This window comes from Toxotes jaculatrix, chromosome 15, assembly GCF_017976425.1.
Source record: "Toxotes jaculatrix isolate fToxJac2 chromosome 15, fToxJac2.pri, whole genome shotgun sequence".
In the NCBI taxonomy this organism is placed as follows: Eukaryota; Metazoa; Chordata; class Actinopteri; family Toxotidae; genus Toxotes; species Toxotes jaculatrix.
In genome coordinates, this window is record NC_054408.1 from 13,874,284 (window position 1) to 13,896,981 (window position 22,698).

Below are 22,698 nucleotides of genomic sequence, written 5' to 3' on the forward strand. Positions count from 1 at the left end.
GAGGACACCATATGACAACAAGTGAGATTGACAGGAGGTTCACACACATAGCGATGCCCTCCATCAATACGCTGTGTCTTCAGCGTCCTGACATGCTGGACGTTAATATATAGCCTTTTGCGAGAGAAGAGAAATGAGACTAAGGAGTCGGTTTTATTGATTTTCACATGGTAGAATCAGTAGTCGAAGGCTCTCACGTGTGACATGTTCTCCTCCAGCTCCTCCACCCGCTCCAGGGCAGCGTTTTTGGTCTCTGCATCCTCCAGGAGGGCGCCCACATCAAAGACGTTATCCAAGTATGCCTGGATCTGAACCTGCAGCTTATCGCTCTCTGTATGCTTTAGTTTCTGGAAAACACACACACACACAAAAAGAGATCAGAGTGAGGCAGACAGGGAGTGAGAGTGGGGAGATATTCATTTTTTGAGTTCACCGCATGAGGCCGACATCTCAGACTCCGAGGCCAGCATCGATCTCACCTCTGCAGCGAGGCGGGAGACGAGGATTTACACAACTGACTGATTTTTTTCTGAAGTAATGGAAAAGCCATTATTGACTGCTTTTCTGTGGCTGCTGTCTCCGGCCAGCTGTAATGACAACCTACTGTATTCTCTGGACTGAGCTGAATATTAAGAGCATGACTGCTATGACTGTCTGTCCACTTTTCCTGCGCCGTCATGTCTCAACTCACGTCTAAGTAGTCGTCCAGACACAGTTTGGTGAAGTCGTACTGTAGATGAACTCTGAAGTTCATGTCCTCCACTGAGTGCACAACAATGTTGATGAACTGCATGCATGCCACCTAAGGAATATAAACAGAAACAATACAGTTAGTGGATGAGGATACACTTTATACACTGTGGGCTTTCTGAATGTTTTTGTACACATCATCAGCTGTAATTCGAAAAGTGAATATAAAAATGGCTGACGACGCAAGATTAAAAGTGTTAATGAACAGATTTACAACAGGTTTGAGATCTGTTGCCTTTTAATATCGCTTCCCCTGAAACTGTGTGTGTAAATCCATGATTCTGCTCACATAGAGGGCAGAGTAGTTTATCTGGCAGATTAAAAGGATCCATGAAAACAAATGAAAAAAAAAAAAAAAAACAGCCAGTCAAATTCCTGCATTTGCTGCATTTTAGGAGGCTGTATAAACAGATCAGGGGGGGGATCTCCTCTCTAATGTATACACACACACACACATGCCTCTCCTCACACTGACAATGGCTTAATGAACTCCCTGTAAGAAGCTCAGCTGTCTTGTGCAACATGGCGGTCAAGTCTGTTTGCTTTAGTGCTGCTGTGAGACGACGACTTGTGACAGAGGTCCGATTCAAAGTCCTGCTGAAGATGATTTAAATACAGCATCTGCTGGTTTTCACTCACACACTGGCAGTGAGCGAAAACCATGTCTCAGTTGGCACTTTCTTCACAAGTCTCTTTTAATTCTTATCTGCTAGGCTAATTAGCATCACTCAGCCTGGAAATGACAGACTTGGCATGGCTTCCTCACTTAGGGCCGCTGCAGTCTGATGTACAGTACTACATCTGCAGTTTGTCCTCAGCGCACAGACACTAATAGCCCTGCGAGTGTGCATTATAAATTTGTCCGTTTCTTGTTTGAACACACATATGAGGACACGTGCGGAACAATATCTATTGTATTTCTAACCGCCTGGAAACTCAGATTTTATTTCATCACAGCTGGACCTTTGCAGCTCTCTGTGCACCCGTTTAACCTGCAGATTACAGTTGCTGTAACACTACCGTGCAATAAGCACCAGTGAAAAATTAACAGCAAACGCCTTCACTCCAGGCTTTTTCAGCCCGAAAATGCTCACAAGCCATCTGTGGTTTGCCTTGTGATGTAGGATTTTCAAGGGAGCGCAGCACAATAACACAATCAATAGTCATTAGGGGAGCGTGTGTGCGTGTGTGAGCTTGTGTGTGTACAAACCATGAAGTCAATGTTGTTGTCCTCGTTCTTGAAATACTCCATTAGCTTCTCAAACCGCTGTGTCTCCATACATACCTGCAAAACAAACCACATCACTGAATTTAGAGAAGTCAAGGTCTAGAAAGTAAGAAACAGTGATTAATGCAATCAATCAATCACTGATTTACATGAGTGGCAGCCGCACCGCCAACCTCTTACAATTTACATTGATTAAGTCATAATTGACACGTGATTTAAGCTTTAATTTCTGCCTGAGTTTTCTCTCTCTGCAGGAAGACAGACAGGGGTGTGTGTTGGTGGCACAGAGAGTGCTGACAAAATACAGAGCAGGACCATATCCTTGTGGCCCTTTAATCCCTAAATTAAAAAATATATATATATGGCCATTATGCTGTCAGAAAACCACACATCATAACCAGTGTGGGGTGAAAATAAAAAGTCAGGGATGTTGGCTGCTAAATAGGTTACACAGTTTTTAGAGTGATAATTACTATGATCAGTTATTCGTGAACTACTGCTGGGTCATTCCTTCATTTTATACACAGCTCACACGGTGCATCTGTGTTCAATATTACTTGTGGTACAACTTTTACCACATGCACTTTTTTGGTTTGTTTGTTTGTTTATTTATTCATTTTTTTGTTGTGCTGTGTAAAAGACTGTCTGAACTGGACTTTGGGAGAGAGAAAAGAACAGAGAGATAAAAAGAGGTGGAGAGACATAGAGACAGAGAGAAAGAGATGCTCTGCAGCTCAGACAGTTCATGTGGAGGGCAATGAGGGAGATGGAGCATGATAAAGAACTGAGAAGGAAGAGGAGGAGGAGAAAGTGGACGGGTGCGGATCCAAAAACCTCTGAATAGCTTCAGCCTGCAGCCCTTTCATCCAATTTCTGACACAGGACATCAAAGTCACTTGGCAAACTAGATCTAATAACATTACATTTGAAAGTGTCACTTTGCAAATGAAAAAAAAAAAGGAAGGACACAGACACGTGAGCACATCCTCACATTCTTCCAGCAGCCTACACTATCATGATGATTTTTCAACCTTCATCTCATTAGACGAGCTATGTTCTCTCTAAGCCTTATTCTCCCACTAATGCCAATGCCGCTGAGAGCAACACTCAATATTTCATTCAGGGGTGTAAATATTGCATTAACTGCAGTCGGCCCATGTTTGCGGGCTGTATGCTACAAAATGGGGCTGCTGTTAGCTCCCACTCCATCATAAACCTCCCACTCTTCTCTCCAGCAGCCAGAGTACCTCATCCAGACAGGCAAGGGTCAGGGAAGGTTGTCTGTTACATTTGCCTGTCTGCTATTCTGAGCTTTGATGTGTCCGCCAAATCCAGTTAACACACACGCAACTGTTTTCTCTCTAGGTCCTCCTATGTTATGCGGCTAAACCGGTGTCTGTAATCAGTTGACAAAGAGCTCATTCCTAAATGCTATTGCTTTGCAACAATGAGGAATCTGCTGGTCTCGCATCTGCCGGAGGAGCATTCCACCGGGGCTGAGTCACTGTTTGAAACTGCACAGTCGAAATGTAATGACATATTCGTCTCCTCAGACCCCGCTTCCCCTCTCCGTGCAGCTCCTACCTCCTTAAAGTTGTCGAATGCGGAGAGAATTATTTCGTGGCCTCCTCTCACGAGACAAACTGCCGCCAGGAGCTCCAAGACCAGAGCTTTAGTTCTGTAAAACAGGGAGAATATAAAGGCAGGAATGGTTTGTAAATGACAAGTGTCAGCGCTGCAGCAAACCTGTACTTAAACACAGAACAAACAACGTGGAAAACTGTGTAATTTCCTCCCAACGCTGAAACATCTGTGTAAAACTGATCTATGTGGAAACTACAGTTTTTACTACATTTAATGTCCTTTCAATTTCATGCATATATTGAGGAAGAACACTATCACCATATATTGTTAGGTTTAAATCAGTGCCTGAAAGGTTAAAAAAAAAAAAAGCTGCACATTTTTGTCTAATTCATTGGATTAAAAGGCAGGTATGAAATAGTAATACTTCAGGCCCAGTCCGTGTGTTTGTGTGTGTGTGGACAGAGACATCCTGTCAGTCCAGTCTTAGGTTCATTCATGCAGGATGTCTCTGCCTGGATGAGACAATATGTGACAGGTGATGTGGTTTCATATCCACTTTTGAGGAAATCAGACCCTTAGAGCTTAGACCCCGGGCCATGAAGTGGAAACACACCGACCCAACCATTCACACACACACTCACACACAGAAGCGGGTCCTTCTGGTGACTGTCTCAGTAAGCAGCTGGACAGTGCCAGTGGTGGCCTGACATGTCTGTTGGGATGAAAGTGCCCCTGAGCAACAAAAACACTCACTCTGGATCAGACTGTCCAGGTGCACTGAGGCTAATGTTGGACTCTGTGGTTTTATTTTGAATTTAGGTCCAAGTTGGTAAAATACTTGGATTTGTCAAGCTCTAAATCAAACAAATCTCTTAGTGAGTCTGTCCCCACCTGACTCTTTATGAGCAAAGAAAAACTTGAGTTTTAGTTCTTCAAATGTTGAACTGAGAATTTTTGTTCTTACAGTTATTTTTAATGTTTGGTTTGAACTCACCTGGGGTTTTTATTGTTGAGACTTAGTGCAATTTCATTCACAGCATGTGGGTGTGACATGACCATGTTGAAGCCATACTGGAAGATAAAAAACAAATTAGAGGGAGAAAGACAGAGACAAATTAGCTAATTAACAGGGAACAGGGGCCACTGAATGAGCAAGAGGTGCATTCCGCAGCATAATAAATGAAATATGAAGAACTAACAGTAGAACAAATTTAATTTGGCTTTAGTTAGATAAGTGTGTTTCAGGCAAGAGGGGCATGAAGTCTGCGTGGCTGTCCAGCAGGGAGTGCAGAGGGCTGACCTGGTAGTTCATGATAGCACGCAGGCACATGATGCAGACGTGGACGTCGTCTTTCTTACAGACCAGTCTGGAGTTTTTCAGCGTTCGCCGGCTGGGCAGTGTGTTACAACTGAAAAATTATACAAAGCACAAAAACAAGTGAGTGAAAAGAGGAGAGAAACACTATTGTACTAAAGGAAGAGTCAGGTCTATGAGCATCTGAACACAAACAAGAAAACAGATGCCATTAGTGAATGAGCCCTCGTCACACAACCTCTCCCTTCACACAGGGAGGCTATTAAACCACCACGCCGCCTCACGTTAACACACACAAAGGCCATATAATCTACAGCCTCAGCAGGGGCCACAGGATGCCCTCTTTCAATTGTTTTAATTTAATGTCCTTCACAAAGATATCACTTACAGCTAACACAATAGAAGCCAGTCATTTGCATGCAGAGCAGTGATTGGGCAGCTTTATGTGAACAAAAACAAGGCCTTTGCTCCTGGTGCAGCTCGCACAATAAGAGAGAAATGCTGGAGCAGCAGTATTACTGACTAATATGCAGAGCCAGTCACAGCAAAACAGTTTATTTTCGGACTTTGTCACGAGGTTCAATTACCAGCCCGAGTTCTGGTTAAAAATGTGTCTTCAGGCTACTGACAGACACGCTGATTCGTGTCAACTCCTATGCCTGAAGGCATGACTTCCCTGAGTCAGAACACGGTGTGTGTGTGTGTCTGTTTGTTTGTCTGAAAAAGGCAAGCACTCATCTTTAATTGCAAAATTTCACACTAAGATAAGCTGGAAAACAGTTTTATGGCCTGAAAAATGCTGGGTTTGTGCGTCTTTGTATTTATGTGTATTCTGCATGTTGTGTTCAGCAGAATGTGGTGCGGGCCCGGTGCAAAACAAGTTCCCTGACATAGATGCAGTCGATTCACGAGACTCTTTCTGACAGAACTGGAGCACCTGCCTCACACAGGAGAAAAACTAATCTTACAGGACTTCTGTCCTGGGCTTTTCCTCTCCTGATTGATCAACATCCAAACTGAGGTGGGGCACAATTTGCAGGAAATGACTTAGCAATGTTTCTTAATCACAAACCGAACCAATGATAAATGATTATGTAATGCCAGCAGTGTGTCATACCTGAACCTGCTTTGACTTGTCTGAAATTACTCAACTAAACTTGATATAACACAATAAACACAGTGGACCCAAAGGGATTTGCAGCAAATGAGAAACGTATAAAATAGAGAACAGAATAAAACAACAAAAGTTCAAGAAATAGTACTAAAGGACAACAAACTAATGATTCAACAATTAAGTTTGGCCTCAGTCAAACAGAGGACAAGCAAAAAGTTGGATAGAGTTTAAAGTTGAACCTTGAAAGCCAAAGAGGGTGGCGATGATTAATTATCAATGGAAGGGAGTAGGACGTTCAATATTTTAGATGATAAATGAGAAATCCTCATTGCCATAACATTAACCTTTGGATAAACTGTGAGGACAGACTGAGGCATCTGGAAGACTGCTTTGTAGACAAACAACAAGAGTTTACTTTCTGAAGCTGTGACGGGAGATGAGAATCTGAGCGATATGGTCTCGACCCATTTCCTTGAAACAGGAAGACCATAATAAACAGAACACGTTCTAAATAACACCACAGAACATAAAACACTAAGACTATAAGTACAAGCTATAAAATACAGACAAATACAGCTACAGATTTCTAGCTAACCCCATGTAACTGTACAGGCATACCGTCTTATTTGAGAGCACTTTGGACAGCTCAGTGTGCTTGGTGTTCTTCAAGATGGCAGTTTGAAAAGGACACATACGAGTCACAATTTAACATCCAGTTGTTAGCAGTTAATAGGTTCACATTATTCTAATTCAAAACAAAACTAAAGAGTGATAAACACAATAGGGGATAAAGATTCTGTATAATGGACGACTGGGAGTTTAAGAATTATTTAAGAAGTACTGATAGCAGACATGAGAAAATGCTTCATAATTAACGTCTCCCGTAAACCAGGAAAACAGATAATGCATCCAAAATACAGAACATTACAGAAATACAGAACCATTAGAGGATACCTAATCTATCTGTACTGTTTGTAACCTAGTGTTTAGCTTTTGCAGGGCTTTTGTAGAAACTAGGCTAGCGTCTGCACAGAATGGCATTTAGGGAGCCACACAAGCAGCACACAGGCACAGAGGCAAGAACAATGAGTGCAGAAAAATCCATTTGCTCCAAGGAAGGGAGAATTCAGTCTCAAGCACGGGAGGGGAGGCTGGCAGTACAAATAATTCACATCCCCGACACAGACAGCGGGACAAATAAACCGGGCAGCGCTAGCAGGGAGGTATAAAGTACAATGAGGCAGGGAGACTGTGTGTGTGTGTGCGCGCACGTGTGTGTCTGACTATGGCATTATGTGTCTGGGGAGGGAGCAGGGATGGTTAAGGCTCCAGAAAGCTCACTGTGAGCCAGCAGAGCGAAGCTGAGACCTGCCTGCTGTCGAAGACTGGCAGACAGAAGAGTAGATGACTATGGAGGAACACCAGGACAGAACAGAAGAAGACAGTCAGCCTCAGTGAAGACCCTCTGACCTGTTACACATACTGCACATGCTCAAGTGATGACACAAGGGTAACATCTGGAGACAGCAGACGCCTACAAGTGATGTGAAGTAGGGGTAAATGGTAATTTTACAGATTATTATGAGATAATATAGATATTCCTAAATTTAATGTTCAGAAGAAACTGTTTCAAGCTGCACTGGAGTAGTGCAGTTTTCTTTCATGATTTTGTGTACAAAACCAGGACACTCCAAAAACAGGTTTCCAGATTGATTTCATTCATAAACAGCACCTTACAGGTGTTGCTTAAAATAATACTGTGTATGACCAATGGAAAACTTGGATTAGCATCTAACTTGCTATAAAAAAAAGGGGAGCTAAAGGGTAAAAACAGTAAAATCTGTTTTTTTCTATGCTACATTTACTCATTTAATATGTCTTAATTTAATATGTCTTACTTAAAAAGACAACTTTTTACTTTTAGAGACAATAGGCAACTGAAAACAACTCAAAGAAGGAATAAAAATGGTTGGCTATTATCGTGCAAGGATCTTATTAAGATGACATGTGCCTCATTGAATCAATAGTGCTCTTTGTGTACGTCTTCAAGTTAACCTCTTCAAAAAAACAGATTAGAGGTCATAGAAGTCAGTGGGAGTGCTGTAATGAAACATCAATGGAATGACCACGAGGATTAGAGAAATAATGCACAACTGAATGGGATTTGAGCTTCAGAGAGTATATTAGCACGGGCTTATGAATTAACTGCTGTGAAATATTGTGTGCGCAGGATTTGGAGTTAAAATGGTCTGTTTGGTGTTCACAAAAACAAAGCAGGAAAAAAAGATTCATTCCATAAAAAGAGATCTTTACTTCTGCTGCCATCATCTGTCACAGGGAAAATCACTGTCCAGCATGTGTCATAATCATGTGTAAAACCAGCCTGAGTCTGACAATCTCAAAAATCCAGACAAATGGTATTTGCATGCGGCTGCAGAAATGTGTCTTAAGCCATTTAAAGTCTTACAGACCTCATGACTACACAAAGGGGCCACTGGGGCATCATATGAAATGTGTGACTCCTCAAAATAATCACAGTACAATCACACTGCTCCAGCCGAACACTAGATAACTCAGAAAATGGAATTCAGAAAGGCAAACAAGTTCAGATTAAACAAACACACATGGTTAGGAGTGAAACCTTTTAACCATCAGTGGTAGTCCGTGTGTGTATCGTACCGTAACGTGGAATGTCGCCCAGCACGTGTGATGCCATTCCCAGTGATGGGAGATGGCAGGGTGCTTCCTCCATGCAGGTCCTCTATAGAGCGACTCCAGGGCTTCGACTTATCCATCGCAGCCTCCGGGTTATTCTCCATACAGTCTCCATCAAACCTGTTGCACCGTGCAGGCAAGACATAAAATAAGGCACAAACACAGTATTTACTTTAAATATAGCTCATCTTCTTTCTGGTGTTATTTAAAGACTCTTTTGTTGACCACATAGAGAAACTTTTTTTTTTTAACATGGATCCATGAAATTTAGTTTCTCAACAGTGAGACACGTGCACCTAACAAAAGGTATTTCCTTGCCAGTCATCAAAGCATCCTTACCAACAACCAAAGGCCAAGCTAACTAGTATAGCTAAGCTAATGTAGCGGAGCTAACCAGTGCATTGTGAGCACTAGCAGCCATTAACTACCTAATGACCCAAACAAGCCTTATGAGCTAACAAGACACAGATCATACACTTCTGACATTAGCAGCTGACACCACAAGATATACACATAAAAATACATGTATGGGCGGATGTTATAAGCTCAATACACCATATATTAAAAATATTAAAAATATAATATCTAAGTTTTATAGTATATAAAATTTTAGATTTTCGGTTCAGATGTGATAGAGAAGTGAGAGGGCTCATGTTTCATTGTACTTGGCAGAAACTTTGGAAAGAGCTGCTAGTTACAGCATACCTGTTATGATCTATTACAGTTTTCAGACTGGACGTTTCCATGACTTTTATGCTGCTGCTGCAGTGGTACTGAGGGTAAACACACTTTTACAGCTAACCATTTATAATGTGGACAGACCATAATAACATATGGTGAAATGGGGGGGGTGGTGAATTAAAAATTTAACTACATGGCTCTTTGGCCCTGTACAGGGACTTTGTGACTGACTAATAATCACACTGTCAGTCCATGAATAGAAGCCTATGGTTGGTATAAGACACAGTGCCAATGTGTCAGCAACGGGCCCCGAGTGACTCAGTGTTTCTGACAACCAGGCAGCAGCGGCAGCGGCGGTGGTGGTGGTGGTGGTGCTGGCGCTGTGTGGTGATGCATCAGCAGCTGTGCAGAATAGTAGCATTGTGTTGGCTGTCAGCTCTGCATATAGACTAAAGTGGTAAAGAGAGAAAGAGAAAGAGCTGCTAGTGACTTACGTGACAGCATACTGTGCAAAAGAAAGATACTCCACCAGCACATCCAGGCCTTTGTTCTCTTCATTTAGGAATTCTCTCACCCACCTGAGGAGAGATGAAAACAAGGTTAACTCTGTAAAAGTTTATCAGGAGACAAACTTTTATAAAATCATTTCATTAGTTTTTGGTTAGAGATCCACAACCAGCTTTAATAAAAGGGGGAATTTCTCTGTAAAACTGGTTTCAAAAGAAACTCATCTCCTTTGGGAAAATTCACAGAAAAAAAAAAACAAAACTCTTTCTCCAACTCTAGAAAAAAGCTGGGGTGTCCACAGTGCAGCTTGAAGAAATAACGTTACAGTACCTTCTACTCGGAAAGAAAAACTGCAAGAATCTGCCTTTTCTTTAGTTTGATCATAATCTGTAGTGTAATAAGCTTTGTGATAACTTTTCCCAGGCATGTCTGCAAGTATCTGTTTGGCATGTCTAATATGGACATACCACACAATCCCAACAATAAAATATTTAAACACACATAAATAGAAGTCATATGAGTCTAAAGCTCTGGAAAATCACTTGCTGTTGTGATAACAAAAAGATATTTTTGAGATGTTTCCGTATATAGTATATAATGCATCATTTCTTTTCTCTAACAATCACTGCAGGCTTTGACCACACCTGACCTTGGTATACAGATGTTTTCAGATAATTTCCCAACTCTCCTGCGATTTTCCCTCTCTATGCCAAGAAGAATGGTAATGACCCATTCGACAGACTTCAAAGCCTCCTGGCTCGGAGCAGCAAACATATCACACATGCATATGTCTGCAAAAGCACAGGTATCCACACACACATAAACAGAATCTCATTACTGAGTTTGCCTCACTTTTCTATCTCTGTTTCTCTACCACACACACACACACACACACAGTTTCAAACTCTGATAAAGACAAGCCCTCAGAATGATCAAAAGCCCATTCTCACCTTCCTTGTTGGCGCTGAAGTGGGCCACCCATTCAGCACTCGGCGTGAATTCATTTTTTATTCTGCACAGAAAAGCCGAGCTTTTCACAGGAAAGCTCCTGCTACCTTCGGCATGTTTCTGTTCTCCCTCCATATTTATAAGCAGTGTTGCAACTGAATCACAGAACATCTTTATTTAATCACATCATATGAAGGCCTGATTGCTCAGTGATTAGAGAAATTCGCAGGGCATAAACAGGCTTGTGAGTGACACTGCACTGATGAAGATGTAGGGACTAAACTGCTTTAAAAATCTACTAGCTGCTCCTTTATTAGCTCCCCTGTGGTGTAACTGCATGAGAGTTAGTAAGACTAACAAGAGCGTCCAGTAAAGCGGTGCCTGGTAGGGCCCCTCGTGTTTTAAAAGGGTTTGGAGGTGTGGCCTTGTAGGACCACATGGTAATCATTACCACAGGACACTAACTAACAATCCTCCCATTCACCACATGTTGTTGGCCACGAAGCAACATATGAGGAGCAGGCAGGGAGGTTAGCAACAGCAGTGCATGTACAGGGACAATCTGCCTATTATACATGGCTTATATATACATTTCACTGTTTCTCCTCTGAAAAGAAGAGGTAATTATTCACTGTCTGAGCGGGTGACATCTTGCTCCCTCGATATCCCCTGCCCCCCACCCTCTCAGTCTCTCTCTCTGTCCCTCTGCCATCATGGTAATGCTTCGTTGTCTAATCTAGATTAGGTCGATTGATAACGTAATCTAGTTTACCAACATAAGGTCGCTAAAAAGAGTTAATCCTTGTAAACAGTGCCTCGACTGCTCTGCCAGATGGACGTCGTCTCTGGTTGTGGTTGGAGTTTATTTTTGCTTTGAGGAGTAGGATCTGATCAGTGTGTAAACCGCGTGTAGGTGTGTGAGAGACAGTGTTGTCAGAGACACAAGACGATATGCGAATCTGTACGAGAGAAGCAGACGAATTGGAGCAAAGTGTGCATGGGAGGGACGAAAAAGAGAAAAACAGAGGGATTAAGAGACATAGTTCAGATAACGTGTGTGTGTGTGTTTGAGATCTTGTGATGGTTGTGTAACTAGTGCATCTTTGTTTCTCTGCTGTCACAACAGTCTGTGGCCAGTGGATGCTCTCATGTTTGCCTGTGCTTCCTGTCCTTGAGGGGGTATCTCTGTCTCCTGTGATCGCCCACCTCATCTTCATTCTGACTAATGAATCGTGAGACCTAATTTATGAACTATTACACAGAACAACCGTTCAATTCGTAAATTACAGGCAAACTAACTCTACTGTCAGCTGTTTCTTCCGGAGTAAAATTATGGGATGTCTTTTTTTTTGTTTGTTTATAAACATAATGCTGCCGGTTTCTCTTGTTCCTCTAGTACGGTTCTGTATAAGAACCTCTATGTATCTGTGACATTTATATTGTGTACTGCATTTTTTTTTTTTTTTGGCCATCACATAAAATAAATTGTTTTTTTATTCATTTGGAAATAGCCTTAATAAATGAGACCCTTGAATCCTACAGATCCCAGAATGCATTAGGCCTCGTTAATGATGCTAAGCAATCCATCATAGTCTTTAACTATCAGGGTCTCTACTGACACAAACAGGCCTTGTGATTTAGAGCAAGACAAAAAAAAACAAGACTTTGTATGATTCTCACTGAGATATTGATCTTTCATTGAGGCTGGATCAATATCAGTTACAGCAGGTTCAGGCTTGTTATCCTGGAATACCTGGAATTACCAAGTGTTTTTATCTGTTGTGAAATCAAGCTGTCTTTAGTAGCATCTACTGTAACACCTCTGCAGGACGGCACACTGAAACACTGATGTGTAAAGTTGTAAAGCTCAACTACGGCATGAAAAATGTGTTTTCCCTCCTCTAGAGACTGTTCATGTGTTAGCTGCACCGAACAATCAATCAATTCATCTTTCCTCCATCGCCACATGGCTTTCTGTGTAATATTAGGCCTGAGCATAGAGATGAATGGGGGATGGTGGTGGTTAGTGTCAATGTCTGCGTCTCCGGGTGTCTGGAATGCCAGACTTTTCCCCCTGAATCTAATATAACCAGGTCCAGGACATTCAGCACTACACAAGCTTCACACAATCCCACAGTGACTCACCCTATATGATTGGTCCGTAACGAAATTTCCAGTTCTCTCAGGACTTGGGTGGACTCCTGAACCCTCCGCCTGAATTTCTGAGGAAGGAAAGAAGGGGTGAGTTAATATTTCACCGCACCACTAGACCTGTAAATCATCAAGCGGTAGCACAGGGATGTTTTGGCTGGAGAAATTTTTATTTTGACAGAAAGGTCAGACACAGACACAACCACAGTGACATTTAAATGTGAAAGCAGGAAAACCTTACGCTGATTAAAAACTAAAAAAAAATCTAAGCTGGGATTGGGTTGTTCTCATAAGATTCTTAAATGGGCCTTTTACGTGCCGGAAACCATTCAACAGGCTAAAAAAAAAAAAAAGGACGAGCTGAGTCACTGGAAACTGTGAATATGGAATAGTTCCCGTTATCTTGTTTGTTCATGTTGGTTTTCCATATAGCAGTAATCCCCCACTGGTAGCTGCGTGATAAAATCAAGTAACCTAATTGGTTACCTCTTAAGCCCAGAGCAGGACAGGCAGACACACATGTACACACATACACATTCTTTGTCCCGTTACTGTGGATACAGCTACTAGAAAGAGGTGTGGGAGCGATGTGCATGAAGGTATGAGCTGCCAGTGAATGAGAGACAACAACAGAACTGGGAACATGAGCGGCTTCCGCTTTGATTTCATTCCTCTGACAGGAGGTGATCTGCAAAAACCAAAAACAAAAAGCCCTTCAGGCTCCTACACAACCGCAGGACCATAACAAGCAAAGTGAATGACCAGTGGTGATTAGCCAGCCTTAGAGCTACAGGAGGGGGAAATCCCCGGTGAGAGAAACTGTTGTAACAGAGGAGAAAGAAAAAGTAAACTTCAACTTTTAATATCACAATCTTCTGCAGGGTCAGCAAGGGTTTTTTTTTTTTTTTTTAACTTTTGTTAAGGCTTGCTTTTTTTTTTTTTTTTTAATTCAACAAAAGCATTAAGCCTCTTTGTTTGATACATTATTAGTATGAGGGGAAGAAAAAGCTAATCTTTTAATATATAAATATCCTTGTGTAGTTCAAAATATTACAGTATTTTTTTTTTTAAAAAAGAAAAATTTTGAAATCAACACAGCCTATAACAATATGCAAAGCGTTTTCTGTTTTTTTTTTTTTTAATACATTCCATTAACCCTGTGTCCTCTCTCTCCCGTAGCCCTGTGCTTGTTTCTCTCTGGTCTCTCTTTCTCTGTACCTTTCTGCAGGTATCTCTGGCTCCGGAGCTGCATGTTCTATGGTCCTGGCTCCACTGACCTGCTGCTGTTTATTGTCTACAACTATCCATTTCTAACACATTTCTATGCTTAATGTTCCACTCTGCTTCAGATAAAATTTGAATTAACATTCTATGCAGACTGTAATGTAAATAATTACCAATCATGACAGATTTCTGTTTCTGTGCTCTGTTTCCTATCATAACTGTAATCTGCTGAGCACACAGTATCCACTAACTGTTCTGTAATCTGAATGCTGGCCCTCTAACATTGTCCATTGCCAACCTTGTTTGTATCATATTTTATATGCTGCATGTCCTTTTCCTCCTCTCCTCCATTCCCAGCTTCCTCCTTTTCCTCCTTTCACCCAGCCCGGCCATCGGCAGGACGGTCCCCCATGTGAGCCAGGTTCTGCTCAAGGTTTCTTCCTGTTAAAAGGGAGGTTTTTTCTTGCCACTGTCGCCTTAAGTGCTTGCTCTGGGGTCAGGCTCTGGGTCTCTGTAAAGCGCTTTGAGACAATTTTGATTGTGGAAGGAGCTATATAAATAAAAATGAACTTAACTGAATTGAATACAGTTTTCTAGGTTTTTTTATACTGCCAAAAATTCTTCCAGCTTCTCAAATATGGGATTTGAAGAAAGATTTTTTTCAGCGTTGTATCATTGTAAATATGAATTAAATTTTAGACTGTTGGGTGGACATTTATCACTGTTTTCTGAAGAGACCAAATGTTTCATGGATTAATTGGGAAAATAATTGGCAGGTTATGTAAAATAAAAAAAAAAAACTGTTAGCTGTAGTAATAATGGCCTCCCCAGGCAAACTGCTATTAAGGAGTTTTCTGTACTTTTTTCAAGGTGTTTCGAGTTTCAAGTTGGAAAACTGCAAGAAGAGAAGAGGAGAAGAGAGAAGAAGAGAAGAAGTCCAAGGATCCACCCAGAGTTGGAGGGCCGGGTCACTTTCCATGATGTGTTTGTATCAGGGAGGAAACAGAGCTCAGCCCTGTGTTAACCTATTATTACCATTCACAGAGAGGAGAGCTGTTCCCATAGCGAGGGTCTCTCTCTCTCTCTCTCTTTCTCTGTAGTCTGTGTCTTTGGGCTTGGGCGGTGTGTGTTTGGCACATGAGGAGATGAGAAACAGAGTGTTTTTATTAGGGAGGAGCCCTTTGTGTGTTTGTGTGGAAAGCAGAGCATATTTAGGGATACTGCGCAAGCTCCCAGAGGCACCCCAGTCCTCCACCTCCTCCTTCTCCCACCAAATGCCCTACACTCTACACTTTAAGTACTACCAGCTGCATCACCGAGAGAGCAGGAAGAGAGAGAGGAACCGGCAAGAGAGGGTGAAGACTGCATGAAGGGGAAGGAGAAAAAGAGGAGGAGACGGGGAGGGAGCAGTGAAAGGGGAAAGCAAGAGCAGGGAGGCAGGACTGAGAATGGGGGGGTTTGAAAAAGAGAGATTTTGGGGAGTGTGAGCTCAGGAGGGGTCATCCTGGAAACAAATCAATGGCTGATACATTCTTGAGGACTAGTTGGACTGGAGCTCTTCCTCTTTGGCTGCCTATTGGCTGGGAGCTGCCCAGAGGAATGCACCGGAGCCTGCCTATGGAAAGCAGAGGCAATGACCTCCAGCTCTCTCACAGTGGCACAATTGTTTGAGTTTGAAGAAAAGGGGGATGGAACAGGAATGTAGGAAGAAGCCCATAACTTTCTTTTCCTCTGTGCTCTCTTGGGCTTCTTTTTTGTCTCTCTCCTGTTCTCTATCCATCTCTTGCTCTCCCTCTACCCTCTCTCGATCAGTCAGCCTTTCCCTCCCTCTCCCTTGCCCTTCTCACTTTACACTCTCATTCAACTCCCATGTCCCTGTCTGCTTCGACTTTTTGATCAAGGAATAGGCGGCAGCAGCAGCCGCAGCACCTCGGCACATGAGACTAAACACTAAAAACAAGATGATAAATGAACAAAGACAGCAAGTCTCTCAAAGGTTGTCTCATCTAAAGTGGCTTAAGATAGACCCAACAACCAGTTAGTCATGTAGCCACAGATGAGTTTGACTTAGATCAAGTCTGACAAACAAACATTCGTGTCCACCTGGTCTGGATGAGGTCCTACAGCCATGACCGTGTTGAGTGTTTACACTCAGAGGTTTAAACCTGGTCAGCATCTTCTTAAAGGAAACGTCTGACATTTTGGATCATATGCTTATTCATCTTCTGGAGGTTCATACCAGCTGCCGACAAGCCTGCATCTCTAACCTTGAGACTGCCCTGCCACAAACTGACACGCTTTACATTGTTGTGTCGATAATGTCTCCTTTAACTTGCGTCACTCCTGCCTTTATCAGATCGACTTGTGTGTAATCTCACAGGAATTACAATACACAGAAAACACAGGGGTTTAGCTGAAAGTAAGCCCAGTGGCTTTCACCTGATATAACCTCCCCACGGGCCTATCACATAAACCCAAGTAGCCCTTCATCAACAACAAACCTCCAAATGTGGTTCATCTGAAATGATTTTAGACTCTGAGTTATACTATATGTTCACAAAATTTGGACTCCGTTTACTTTGGTTGACAACTGGACTAGTAGCTGGACATTTAAACTATTCCTCTTAGCTTACTATTTCAACTGACTAATTTAAACTTTTTATTTAACCTGTTCCCACTTACTTTAAAGCTATCAGTTTCAAGCATTTATCCATTTTTCCATAATGTTAACTATTTTAGCTAACATAACATTTCAACCCTGCTGGCTTGTCTACTTTATAATCTTTCCACACAACCCCAGTAAAACTGCTGAATTCCCCATTAGGGTGATACCATTTGGGAATTATTATCAACATTAATAATTCTGGTCTGAATTATATCAAACACAAGATGTAATGTACAACACATTTTTGCATGTTTTATAAAATCAGGCAGAGGAATGTAATTCAGCAACTGTGTGTGTGTGTGTATGTGCTGTGATTTCTAGGAGTTTGTGTGGCCATACATGCCTGTGTGTGCGCCTATTTGTTCCCCTGCTCGCCACAGTCATCTCCGTTCATGCTGTTCTAGCTAAAATTTCAACTCCAGTCAGTGCTAATTGAATTATTCAGCGATTTGTTGTTATTCTGGCAGAGTCTATTGGTTAATTTGTTTATCACAGAGACTGGTCTCCCAGCACTCCCCGCACAGCTCTCTCACCCAAGCCAAAAAGACTTAATTCTGGCAAAGCCTGCGAGCTGGCTGATACTTTGCTTCATGGAGCCCCTCCTCTTACTCCCTTCCACAAGCAGCCAGGGAAATAGCCAGAACTGGCTGCTGGGATGACATAAGACCATTTTTATCATGTAGCTGATATCCTCCATTAGCTCCTGCCATGCTGCAAGGCAATGTCAATGCCGCAATTAGCCTGACTGTCTGCAACACTATTATTGCAGTATTGTTGGTGTGTCTTGCCTAATGACTGTTCAGCTGGGTAGAGGTTTCTCCGACATGGGCGTTTCAGATAAACAACTGTCTCTTTTCTCACTAAACTACACTGCTGCCTGTTTTGTAACCAAATTTCCCAAGCTGTCTCCTCCAGAAACCCTGTGCACAATCTTTCTTCAGCTGTAGGGATATCCTGGACAAGAGATATAGAGGGTCAGAGGGGAAGGAAAAGCTGCAGCTGTGGAACAGCCAGGCCAGTGGAAAAGGATAGAGTGTGGAGAGGGTGCTCACCTTTCTTGTGACTGCTGGGTCTAGATAACTCCTCAGCTTTTGGAGGTATGTGTGAGGCGGGTTTTTCACTTGGAATCGCTCCTGTCAAAAAGAGGAAAACAAGAGTGAGATGAAGGGAAGGAAATTTTTTTAAAAAAGGGAAAGGAAGGAGAATATAAAGCAGAAAGACACAGAGACAAGACATACAAACATAAGAAAAATCACACCCTCACAAGTCTGAAAACATCTCCTGCATACAGTAAACTGTTATTGACACTAAAACCATCAGATTAAAACTGAACAGGCTTTGAGTAAATTACAGCCATCATGAGTCATCCTTCACCTGATGGGAACTTCAGATTATGTTCTACGTTAAGAGGCTGAATGGGAGTAACAACAATTCCCACACTACGAATCTGCTTTAGCGGGGGATGACAAGCTTTTATATAAGGTCATATTTACTTTGCTTGGTGTGATGAACCTGCATGTATGAACCAGCTTTTCTTGGAGATTTCAAAAATATCTTCTGCAGCCCATTCAAGGATCATTTACAGTTTGTGTTGCACTGTAAGAATGGCTCTTGTGTGGACAATTGCACTGTACTATAACTGCATGTTTTGCTTGTTGGAAGAGAGGGTTTAGCACTTGACAACTACATTAATTTTTATTCTATTTTCTTTTTTTTTTTTTGCAAAATTCTCAAAGCTCAACTGTGTGTTTCTACATCAGTGGTTGTGTTTAGCTGGCAAACAGGTGGATGAGAGCAGGAAGGTGATGAACTCTGCAGATCCCTGGTCACAGCCTGATAAAACAGAGCAAGGAGACTGTGACTGTTAAGGTCATTCAGCCTGCAGGAGCTCATAAATGATCTTCCTGGTAATTATTGTCATTAGCTTTAATGTGCTATAAAGAATAATCTGCCTCTGGGATTGTTACCGAACCTGTATGGTTGTGTGCGTACATGTCCTGAGTTCAGCCAGGAACAGGTTTTAGGTCAAATCCCTCACATCACTGTGCTCTAAATATAAATACAACAGATTAGTGCTGGATTTGGATCAGTGTGTTGAGTGGGGAAACCGTATTTGGATCAGGCTGCGCGCCACACCACAGTGGCATGAATGGTTCTGTTTAGTGATTTACCCCACTGCACTGCATCGGAAAATGTGAGACACGAAGGGCATGTCATTGAGGAAATTAATTTTGTGCAAAGACATTTACTTCGTTTGTCAACTAGCTAGGACAGCTGACTGACTTGACAGAAAAGGAAAAAGGTTCACCTTTGGACACTTTCTCTGTTTGACAAGAGAAAATCTGATTTTCAGTGCATAACTTAGTATGCACGGATCTTAGACAGAGAACTGTAAGAATCAGTCTCTGTGTGTTGGTTATTTGATTTGCTCCTCATGCGAAACATGTGCTCTTAAGCCACTATACTAAGAAGGCACACATGTATTAATCAGCTCATGGAGGGCTGTACATGTGCATACCGAGAAGTGGCTCCATCGTTTTCTGAGTCAATGCATATTATCTACGTATTCTGTTATTTGGTGCAAACAACGTCAGAGTTCCCTGCAGTGTTTTACAGTGGAGATGAATACCACATCACCTAACACCATTTCACACAGTGAAAACATTATACTTCATGAGTGTGGTTATTGTTTAGGTTGTCATGTATTAAAAAAAACTGAAGATGAGGCCAGATACATCAGGATCAGGGTGGCTTTACCACCTTGGTTGAACTGGGGACTGTGCCACCTCAGCAATTTGGTGCTTGCTGAATTTGGTTTTTTATTTCCCCATTTGTCTCCCTACTTTGGAACGCCCTATTCCCCTCCTGTTCATGTGGTTCACTGGTCACCAACCACTTCTTTTCTGGTGATAACCTCCAGAAAGAGGTTCATTTATTTTCCTTTATTTTGCCCTGATTCAACCCCACACTGTGCCGAAGCACCAACCAACTAGTACGAGTCAAAAGTGCAGTGAAAAGGACATGAGCCCTCACCAGCTTCCCACTCTTAAACACAACAAATGTCTTCACAGAGTCACACAAGTCAACAGAACCACAACTGGGAACTGAGCCCTGGATCTGCGCCGACCATATGAACGAGTATTTTCACTCACTTTCATCAAAATTACACACACACACCATTCCACTCAAGCGTACATAAAGTACTACAAAGTACTATTGTTTATTTATGATCAAGTGTTTTGGTATACTGTAACCATTTTACCCTCAACCAGCCTTGTCCACTTCTACATGAGTTTGAGATTTTCCTACACTTCCCAGAATCCCCCACAAAAATGGACCAGTTTCAGATAATGGCACAAGGCTTTTTAACCAACTGGGAAAAAGTAAGCTAATTTGTAAGGGTATTTCTGTTTCTATATTTATTTTCTCTGTTTATGCTTCTCTGTATTTATATGTAGGTTGTACAGGCAAACATAAATACTTGACATTAAATTGAAATTTTATACAAATTTAATACAACAGTACCACAGCTTAAAAGTCACCAGAGAACTGATTCAGCCTCTTTCTGACAGTCTAAATGGAATTCAGTTATCAGCTTCATAAAGGTAGGCTTTGTTGTAATGCTTTTATAAAAGGTGTCTGCCCTCTGTGTACAAATACTGGATCACATGCTCCTGGCTTTGCTGTGTTAATCAGCAGCATCACATTTCTCCAAGCCACAGCGCAACTATCTCACAAAAACAGGAAAGACGACAGCGGCGTCAGGAAAGAGAGCTGGCTGTCATGGACACAGCTGACAGCAACGAGCAGACAGGCGGCTCAGTCCTGTTTGAGAGTTTCATTGCTAAAAAAATTCAGATAAAAATCTGGCGGTCGGCAACATAGTAAATGAGTCGGCAAGCGCTGAATATACCCTGTTGCATGCAAAGAAATGTGAGGAATGGAAACAGGCTGTAAATACGTGAAGCAAGAGAGTATATTATAGAGAACACACGTCTGGTTTTTAGGAGCTCATATAAACTGGTTCCAACATGCTCTCTGTGGCAGTTTTAGAGTTTTGCCTGGGAGAGCTGGTTTGTATTAAAAATTTGAGAGATGAGGTACACTTCCCCCTCTGCACCTGAGGAGTGGAGCAGAGACTCAAGAGGGGGAATCACTGTACAAGAAAATGGGCAAGCAGTTTTTTTTTGCCGTTGGTTGTATGCAGACATGTTTTGGGTGCATTCAATTATGCGTAAAGACCCATCTATATGAGCGACTTCTCTAGGAAATGTTTTGCTGGTTGGAAAGAAGCCACAGCCTCAGGATTTGACAGCAGTGAGTTCATCATATCCTTTTCTTTGTACTCTGGATGTCTTAACCTTGTCTTCACATCAAGAGAGCATTCTCCATCTTTCATACATCCTCATAATTGCCCCAAAAATGTTTAATATTTCAACCTTTGCAGGGCCTGTTTTTCAAAGGGGATGTACCTGTCATCTTTGATTTTCTGCCTCCCTCCATCACCGTTGCCATGGTTACATAAAGAGATTCACTGTAGCTATGACACAGAAAAGACTTTACTCCCAGAGCTGCCTGTGCCGTCATGGGTGTAGGTTTGAAACAAGTAAAACAAGTAAGGGATAAAGATGTTAGAGGACTAGTTTAACAATATTTTTTTTGATGTTTGCCATTTAAAATAATGGGGAAAGTGGATGATCTTACACCAAACTTACAGTGCTGTACAGTTAAGAAACCTCACACCTCTTTTACAGTAAGTGAGCAACTATAAAGAAGCCACGATACTTGTCAGCAAAATCACTGGGCAATGTTTTTGTCAGCTTCTTCACAAAGGGAAACCGCCTATTTTCACTTCAGGTCTGACAGAGGAACATAAAGTTCTCTAAACTGAAAGAGGATCTCTGTCTGCTGGTCAGCTGCCCTGTGGGTTCTTTCCGGCACCGTTCCCTTCAGGGTCAGCAGCCGTCAATGCAGTTTGGGGGGCGGGAGGGGGTGGGGGTGGTCCTGATCTCATCTCCGTCTTTCTCCTCTGCTCAGGGATGCAGAAAAACTCTATGGCACGGAGGTTGCGGGCTGAGTGGAGCACTCCGACCACAGCTCACTGCATAGCCTGCACCCTCTGTTATTTTCTACATGCAGAACTGATGCCAATAACACGTTGAGTATTTTAACTGGCTAACTGATGTGTGCTCCCTGCCGTGCCACTTAACCCATTTGACCAGGGAAGTCAGGGCAGTGTGTAAGGGCCAAGAAAGGCTTAAAGGATAAAGGCAGGGCAATGGAGCATGGGTGCCGTGGTCACGACACACCGAGGTACAGACCCTTTCCAGGATTAAATATTCAGTAGATAGTTGAGACATACATATATGTAGCATCACTTTTTGTTTTCTTTGTGGAAGCGCTAAGCAGGCTGATTGATAACTATATACATAAGTTCAATTAATCTCAAGATTTTCAACATTGGTTCCTGTGAGTCTGGTAATTATGCAGCCACAGTGCATCAAGTGTGACTTGCACCGCAGCTACATCACATCATATCATACAGATGAGTGAGTGACACCCACCTGATCACAGATGAGTTCCCACTTCTTCTCGTTGTCGTACTGCCGCAACAGTCGCGCTTTGTCTGGGGGAAGATTCATCGAGTTCTGAGAGAGAGAAAAAAGGGTTAGAGTTAACTGGATGCAGAAAATGAAATATCATCGTCACATGAGTCCAGTAAAAACTGAAAACACACACCTACTCAAACAATGAAACTCCTACACAGGAGGGAAAGGGAAGTAAGGAAACTGACCATCTTTACTGGAAGATCCACA

General features: G+C 42.2%; 1 protein-coding gene across 4 annotated transcripts in view; it reads right to left on the reverse strand.

Moving 5' to 3' along the window:
• fmnl2a (formin-like 2a) overlaps positions 1 to 22,698 on the reverse strand; it is a 49,084-nt gene that overhangs the window by 10,222 nt on the left and 16,164 nt on the right. For all 4 annotated transcript variants that reach the window (XM_041057891.1, XM_041057895.1, XM_041057892.1 and 1 more), the window contains exons 2-12: positions 22,447 to 22,530; positions 17,935 to 18,015; positions 12,988 to 13,064; positions 9,882 to 9,965; positions 8,671 to 8,826; positions 4,863 to 4,971; positions 4,557 to 4,633; positions 3,563 to 3,656; positions 1,961 to 2,035; positions 692 to 802; positions 198 to 347 (exon numbers count right to left, since the gene is read on the reverse strand). In XM_041057891.1, coding sequence (XP_040913825.1) covers positions 198 to 347; positions 692 to 802; positions 1,961 to 2,035; positions 3,563 to 3,656; positions 4,557 to 4,633; positions 4,863 to 4,971; positions 8,671 to 8,826; positions 9,882 to 9,965; positions 12,988 to 13,064; positions 17,935 to 18,015; positions 22,447 to 22,530 — 1,098 coding nt within the window. The remainder of the gene's footprint in view (positions 1 to 197; positions 348 to 691; positions 803 to 1,960; positions 2,036 to 3,562; positions 3,657 to 4,556; positions 4,634 to 4,862; positions 4,972 to 8,670; positions 8,827 to 9,881; positions 9,966 to 12,987; positions 13,065 to 17,934; positions 18,016 to 22,446; positions 22,531 to 22,698) is intronic.